Source organism: Teleopsis dalmanni, chromosome 2, assembly GCF_002237135.1.
Source record: "Teleopsis dalmanni isolate 2A chromosome 2, ASM223713v2, whole genome shotgun sequence".
NCBI classification, from domain to species: Eukaryota; Metazoa; Arthropoda; class Insecta; order Diptera; family Diopsidae; genus Teleopsis; species Teleopsis dalmanni.
In genome coordinates, this window is record NC_051847.1 from 95606577 (window position 1) to 95615284 (window position 8708).

At 33.2% G+C, this 8708-nt stretch overlaps 2 protein-coding genes across 2 annotated transcripts; one reads left to right on the forward strand and one right to left on the reverse strand.

The window, feature by feature from the left end:
- Positions 1–451: 451 nt before the first annotated feature.
- Positions 452–1781, forward strand: LOC119686154 (mitochondrial thiamine pyrophosphate carrier-like; the record flags this gene model as incomplete). The annotated part of the gene is given in 1 exon segment (XM_038100647.1): positions 452–1781. A coding segment is annotated over 1 exon segment (996 nt). The 3' UTR covers positions 1463–1781.
- Positions 1782–5318: 3537 nt separating this feature from the next.
- On the reverse strand, positions 5319–6999 carry LOC119685023 (glycine-rich cell wall structural protein-like). Its single transcript, XM_038099195.1, has 2 exons — positions 6982–6999; positions 5319–6909 (listed from the first exon to the last, which is right to left on the reverse strand). The coding sequence occupies exons 1-2, from the start codon at positions 6997–6999 to the stop codon at positions 5458–5460; spliced, it is 1470 nt and encodes a 489-aa protein (XP_037955123.1). The 3' UTR covers positions 5319–5457.
- Positions 7000–8708: the final 1709 nt, after the last annotated feature.

Sequence of the window (8708 nt, forward strand, 5' to 3'; positions counted from 1 at the left end):
AAATGAATTTTACAGGTGGACCATGTTAAGGCGTCGACATAGACGTATGCAATGTACGAAAAAAAGTTAAATTTTTTAAAAATAATATGAGTCAGAGATGCATTTAATCTCACTCAAGTCAATAATTTTTAGTTACTTAACTAATACTAATAATAATTGGTTATTTTAGTTTTTAATATTTAATTACAATATCAAATTATAAAAAATCGATTATTAACGTGTTTTTTAGAATAATTGTAATAAGCTTTATTTATTAAATTTTTCTCATATTTATATAAGTATTCGTTAAGACTAAAATTTATATATTTATAGACGCACTTATTATTTAATTAGTTTGAATTAATCAAATTTTTACAATTATTTAAATAAATTCTGATATAAATTTTTGGAATCACAATAGATGGGTTTTTAAACATTAATTAATTTAAAACATTTTTGGATCTCTTTGCAGTTTATTAGTTGAAAAATGATCAAAGAGCATTCCCAAATGATGATGCACCAGAAAACTGATGAACGGAATAAAATACAAACGTATACAGCAATTTCTCAATTTCATCAGGCCGTTTCAGGGGCTCTTTCTGGTTGTTTAACTCGAACATTAACTCAGCCGTTTGATGTACTAAAGATACGTTTTCAACTCCAATTAGAACCACTTAAAACATCTAAAAATAGTAATATATTAATTAGCTCAAAATATACATCACTGCTACAAGCATCACGTTTAATTTATAAAGAAGAAGGTATAAAGGCCTTTTGGAAGGGGCATAATTCTGGTCAAATGATGAGTATTACTTATGCGCTTATACAATTTTGGTCATATGAACAGATTAGACTAAAAGGCAGTCAAACGACTTGGTTCAAAGACCATACACATGTATCAAATTTTGTAAGCGGAGGCTTAGCCGGTTGCATCGCAACTACAATTTCAATGCCATTCGACATAGTGCGTACCCGTGTAATAGCGCAGGACCACAACGTACCATATAGAAATGTTATGAATACTTTATCTGTTATATTAAGAGACGAAGGAGTTAGAGGATTATTTCGTGGTTTAGTGCCTACTGTTGTGCAAATTGGACCTTTAGTTGGCTGCAATTTTCTTTTCTATAGAATAATTAACGACTTCGGACTGAATTTGTTGCATCCTTCTCAGCAACACTTGCCCGCCTGGTATTTGCTAATGTCTGGCGGAGTTGCTGGTACATTGTCAAAAGTAATACTGTATCCATTGGATTTCATCAAAAAGCGACTACAGCTGCAAGGATTTAAGCATCAAAGAGTTACTTTTGGACGCAATCATACTTGTAATGGTGCTATTGATTGTATAAGAGTGGCTATGAGAGAAGAAGGTGCGATAAGCTTTTACAAAGGTGTCGTACCAACTTTGTACAAATCAGGATTGACAACGGCTTTATATTTTGTGCTTTACGATGCTTCTATGAGATTTTTCGAAGAAATGTGAAACCACTTAAAATTGTAAAAAATATTTGCCGCATGATTATGTATTTTAAGACTTCCTATTTACGAACTATAATTATAGGAATTATAATTAAACGTCTTTAATAATATTATATTATTGCATAAATGTAAGTGATATTTGAAGTAGTTTTAGTTTTAATTTTAATTACATTGTAACGTACATATGATAACAAACGTACTTAATACTTATTCAGTATTTAATGAAACATCAGGTAATTTATATATTTATTTCTGCAATTGTGTTTTATTATTTTTAATTTATTGAAATAAAGCTTGCCAATTATGTCAACCACTCAAAGTAAATGTTAAAGACGTCGATTATATTGAAAAATATAAGAAAATAAATAAATAATTCTATTAAGAAGAAATATTTCATAAATTTTGTTTGAAGTTCTATCTTAAAAAGGAAAATTATATTTTTAATTATTGAAAATCTTACTTGACAAATTTCTTTTACAAAAGAGATAAATCATGTAACAGTGAGCAGAAAAGTAACTTCGACATCATTCCACCAAGTAAAGCTTGATTCCATTTCAATTAAATTCGAGGAGGAGGATTGCGCTTGGGTATACGAACACCTAGGAAACACACATCCTCATAACATACACTCTCATGTGTAAGTGTTTTTGCCTTTGGGTTTTATGATAAGCTTTCAGTCTATTAAATTTATCTTTACTTCGAATTCTTGAAGTATAAATAATAAATTGAACTGGTAAAGTGACAACATTATCCTCAGTGGAATTGGAGTGAAATGGGTAAGTTTCGTTATAACTGAATGATATTATTAAAAATTATTATATGTGTTATGTGTCTTTAGATGTCATGAAAATTTAAAATTTATTGTGGTATTCTCAATTGTGCTTTACTGCGAACAGATATTTCTGAAATATAAATTGACAATTATTTTTGGCAGATTCAGTACAAAAGATAAGATAAATGCACATAAGTTGTTGCCATTTCTGATTAAAATAATCTTTTTTAAAATATTTATTTTTTTTTAAACTTGGTATAAAATTTGAAAAAAAGCACAATTTTAATAATAAATAAAAAAATAGCTGTACTTTGATTTTAACTTTATTGATCTAATTACTTATAAGCTAACAAAAAATTTTCAGTAAGAACGGATGGAATCTTTCGCTTGAAAAAACTTGATCACTGAAACCAATAGCTTCAGGAGTAATCACATATAACCTAACCTAAGAAGTAAGGAAGTGTAAAACTTAACTCTAGCAAAATCCATTACTGTAGTATTTCAGAGTGAAAATACAGAACGCAACAACAGTTAAAATTGAGTATCGAAAACTGCCAGCCTGAATTCTGACCAAACGCTAACATTTAATTATTAGGTTTTTCAAGAGATAGAATCGTTGTGAATCCAAAATATATTCTTCTTTCTAAATGGTATAACGTAGAGGTATAATATAAGAGATAGCCTTTGGGCAGCTGAAAATATCAATTCATTATGCAAAGTTATATATTTGATGGTTCTGAAAGTAAAATTAAATAAAACCTACTAGATTAAGAATTTTTATTGTCTTTATTTCAGTTTATTTTTTTAAGCTTCCATTAGGTGTGAAATACAACATTAATCAAATGTTTTCTCTTTTGAGGTAACTTTTGATGCGTTCTCGGACCGTAACTGGTATATGCATAATACCGAGTTATCCATTTGATGTTTCTAAAAGTAAAATTAAATAAAAAACACTTATTTCAAACTTTTATTAAATCTTTTTTTCAGTATATTGTTTGGGCTTTGCCATTAGGTGGGAAAGACATGATTATTCAAATGTTCCCCAAAGAATATCTGTAGTAAACGGACGTAGTACAACACTGGTAGTAAACGTACGTTGTACAACACGGGAAAAGAGAAGAGCAGCTGGCAGAAAAAGGGCGGCAAGATAAGCGTTTGGTGTAAGATTAGCAATTAGTGTATTTATGTGTAACTAGCGAAGTTACTACAATATCTTTTAGTACTGGATCCTTTTTAGGTAATTTTCGACAAACTGAAGGAATGTTTATTGTTGAAGTGATAAGTGTTTGAGAATTGTCTGTATTAACATGACTTATGCTTAACGACACAAACAAATGTACAGTCTTTATAAGATGCATAATTTTGGTAACCAACCCACAAATCAAAACAATTATTCGTCCGGAAAATTTTAGGAAAGGAAGCCAAAACAACATTTAATGTATAGTTTGTGGCACCGTCCTTTCAAAATCAAATATCTTCCATTTGCACATCTTCAATTTCATAATATAAAAAAATTAACAATCAAGTAGCAGTAGCGATTAAAATTGACGGTTCTTGACAGGCATTCACATATTCTAAAAAGTATATTCCTATCATATCTTTTAGCCAAATGACACCATACAGAAACTTTTGTGAATGCAATAATTATTTGACGTTTACTTATAGGTATTGACTACCGAAGATGCGACTATTTCGACACAAAATAAATTTTTTGCTTAAGATAACAATGATGTTTACCCAACAATCATGTGTAACAAATAAACAAAATCTGCACCGATTATCTTCTTGGCAAGACTACCTTATGAAAATCCATATTAAATGCTTGAAATGCGTTCCAAGAAATATTTCCATTTAGACTAAATTTCTAATTCCATATGGTCCAATTCATAACTCAAAGTGTAGTTCGCAGAAGTATCTTAAATTAATAAGCGTGTGTAACTGTCATAAAAGTTAAACGAATACTTTTTGGTTATTGAACAGCTGTAAGCAATGAAGTTCATGTAAGATATCCATAATATTGTTTAATACCAACAAGAAAAAAGTATTCGAGTGAGGTTAATCTATTTAACTTATCATTAACTTTGAATGACTGATTTTTGTTTGTAGAACTTTATTGTGCGCATATTGTAGACATAAAGCACAATTTGTTTCGCATCCTTGCACAATAAAAACCATCACAATTTGTTTTTGTCTAGGATTTGAGATTTAACTTTACCAATGTCAATCTAAGGAATCTTCCGTGTTAGCATTAATGTAAATGTTTGCTTTGAATTTATATGCCCTTTTCCACTCTTTCTGAGAATTCTGAGAATTCTGAGAAGGTTGGTTTTGTGTTCTGAATATCACGAGTACATTTACCCATATTTTCGTATACTTAGAAACAAAAATAAGACAACAAATGCAAACAAAAGTTTTCTTTACTTTCTCCAACTTAGACGGATATTAAGAAAATGAAAGAAATTTATAGAGTGAATAAGGGATTAAAGCTAAGAAGTTTTAGATTTGTCATCTTTTAAAGAATTTATATGTATTAAGTAAAACAAATAATGAAGCATTGCAAATAAAGTAAAATAAAATTATGACAATGGCTATCTCAGCTGAAAGTAAGTCGTGAAGTACCTATGTTACCGAATTGGAGATTATCATTAAAACCATTGATTACATCACAAATGAGTTGTTACCCTGGTTACCCACTCATTGACTACAAGTGAGTTTCATTTTTAATAAACTTTTACGAATTTTTTTCTTTTTAAATTGTAATAAATTTTGTATTCAAAGTAATTTGAATAAATTTTGTTTTGCAAATTCATTTAAGAGCGCTTGAATTGTATTGAGCATCTTTGAAAACCATAATTGCAGTAATTTGTATGTTTCCGAAGAAGGCGTTTAAGTGTCTGACAGAAAAGGCGTTCACAACTAATTTTCTTAATTTTATTATTATTAAAATTTTATAAATATTTATTTTTACAAAATTATAATTACATAATAGAAAAGGCGTCAAGCAACTTTTAAATAAGTTAAAATTAAATACATTAAAATAATATACAAAATGCGAAAAGGTAGTTAATTTAAAATGTGTTTGTGGCGAAAATGTGTTTGATGAGCAAACGAGGTGTGTAGCGAAAAATGTTACATGTGAGCACAAAGTGGACTAGAATAAATATGTGAATAGCGCTCTGTAGCACATATTTATGTTTGCCTAAAGTAATTTCATACAGTCTAAGGCTTTATTGCCAGCCACTTCCTCCTGATGACCAGCCAGAGCTGCCACCACCATAACCACCACTACCGCTTGAAGCATAGGAGGCACCACCTCCAGACTGCCAACCACTTCCAGTTGTGGGAGCGTAGTTATAGCCACCACCACCTCCTCCACCACCGCCACCACCACCATGACCTCCTGAAGTAGCAAGAATAGCAGCAGCAGTATCATCATGACCTCCACCGCTACTGTAACCACCTGCATAACCGCCAGCATCATGCCCACCTCCACTACTGTAACCACTACTGTAACTGCTACTTTGTGAACCTGATGTTGCTGCTATAGCTGCGATTTTGGAATCATCATGTCCTCCACCATAGCCGCCACCGAAACTACTGCCACCATAACCACTAGCTCCACCATGTGATGAACCACCAGCAGTTGCAGCAATAGCAGCAATATTTGCAACAGAGTGTGAGCTACCACCACCACTGCTGTAACCAGTACTGTAACTATCAGAGTGTCCAGAAGAAGATGCACCTGCTGCTGCTGCAATAGCTGCTAAATGACCGTCATCATGACCACCTCCATAACCGGCACTGATGCCACCATGTGAACCTCCATGAGCGTCATGTGAAGAGCCTACACTGCTTGCGGCTGCTAAAGCAGCAATATTCGCAATCGAATGTGATCCACCTCCTGCATGGCCGTGATCACCTCCACCATGACCTCCACCAAAGCTATAACCGCCACCTCCGTGACCTCCAGCAGATCCATGACTTTCCTGAATTATAGCATAGGTATCAACTTGTCCGGTACTACCTCCGAAACTGTGACCACCACCATGTCCACCACCGTGACCGCCACCGTGACCGCCACCATGACCGCCACCATGACCACCGCCGAAACCACCTCCATGGCCACCATCAGCAATAACAATTGTTTCATGACCACCGCCGTGCCCACCGCCATGACCACCGCCGTAACCACCGCCATGTCCACCGCCATGACCGCCACCATGACCACCGCCGAAACCACCTCCATGGCCACCGTCAGCAATTACAATAGTCTCATGACCACCGCCATGACCACCACCATGTCCACCGCCATGACCGCCACCATGACCACCGCCAAAACCACCTCCATGACCACCATCAGCAATTACAATAGTCTCGTGACCTCCGCCATGACCGCCGCCAAAACCGCCATGACCACCGCCGCCATGTCCATGACCGCCATCGCTTATAAGTCCACCTCCTATTAAACCGCCAGTTAACGGACCAATAATATCACCGCCATGTCCACCACCGCCGCCGCCACCATGGTGCTCCACATGGCCACCGAAACCACCGCCATAACCTCCGCCACCACCACCGCCGCCACCGCCTTCAGGCAGATGTATACGAATATGTACGTGCTCTTTTCCAAATGTAGGTTTTCCATACACTGAACTGCTGGCGACCAACAACACACTCAACTATTAATAAAGATAAAAAAAATTGATTTTACAACAATTTCAGCAAAAATAATTTTAATAAAATTTACGCACAATTAACCACTTCGCCATATTTTTGAAGAAAAGGAAAAAAAATTTTTTTTAAAAGGACACTCGCTGCTCAAGTATTTTTTTCCCGTATTTCTTCCTTGATATTATTCCGCTTATTGTGTATCTGCAAATGATATGGCTTCAGTCGCGTCACACATTTTTATACAGACTTGGATATGTTATGTAAGCCAACGTAAGAAAATTGTAAAATGGAAATTTTGAGAAGCAAAACAAAACACAAAATCTTGCAGCGGTGGAGCTTCCAGTCACTGGTCCAGCTAGTGTTGCGATTTAAGCTTTCACGTAGTCTGCAATGACAGCACCATGACCTTTTGCTCTTGATACTCATGTGCGGAGAGCGAAAGTGATTTAAAAATCAGTGTTGAAAATTCGGTTTTTCCAGTAAGCAAGTGGGGATCTCAACGTATGGCTCTGCAATTATTGTACACAAGATATTCCAAAGCAAAGAAATATTTTTATTTAAAATTGATTAAATGCAGAATAAAATAACTTTAAATTAAACAATAATAAAATATTAAAATAAATTTTTTAGTTTAATTTTTTAAATACCAAATCCATTGTAAATTCATAATAACAGTGATTGCCATTTCTCTCTCTCTTCTCTCTCTTAATTGAAGTAAAGTGTTTGACGCTCTTCACCTGCTTTCTCTTTCATGGTAGAAACGACAATTGTGCCGTTTGAGTTTCAGCAGGTCTTTGCAATATATTAGCAACCTATACAGACACCGGTTCACTATGCTAACCGTTAGCTTAAAACGGCCAGCTACTTTACACCCGTATAAAATTATTAATAAAATGTTGTATCTGAAGTATATTTGAACTACGAACATTTGTAACTACAAATTTATTGCAAAGTTTTATAGATTAGAGATTTAGATTTGATTCTAAACTAAACTTAAGAAAATGAATGATTTCGTTTCTATAAAACTATTTTATCTAAATTAATTTATTTATCTCATTTTCTTATGGAGATATGTTAAAGATTAAAGAGGTGAAGTCATATCACATTAGTATTGTTTTTTTTAATATTAAAAAGGCCTGCTTATGGGACTAAAAAATAAATATGAAATCATATATTTATATAAAAATATACAGTCTATATCATAATGCTTTTAATGCTTTTTTAATACATTTTAGTTAAAGCGTATTTTGACTTTATAAGGGCATTATAATGCACTTAATTTATCATCATGGATTTTTTATCTTGGAATTCTTATTTATGCGGAATATATATTCCATCAACAGCATCGTGTTTTTGTAGATGTATGTATTTTATTTCCAGTGATCATCAGTCACTGTGTCTGGTTGTTGGTATTTAGCGACATACTGTAGGCTTGGTCAGATAATCTATTCATTGGGGTATATAAGCAAGTAAGTGACACAGTTTCAATCGTTTTGTTTGGAGGTTTGGACACTAACATCAATATTTTTTATGAATTGGATGGATAATATATAATATATATTATATAAAGTCGTTCATATTACAAGAATTTTATTTAAATGAAGTTAAAATTATTCTTATTTTTACTTCCATATGATAAAATTCAAATAAGTATTTTCTGAAGTATAATAATTGAATTTTTGTTACTATTTTACAAAATTGATGTTGTTAATGGATTCACTTTCATTACCTCGTTTACCTCGTCAAGGTTAATAAACTTGAAAACGAAAACCATATATTTATAATGGAAGTTATAGTCTAGATAGAA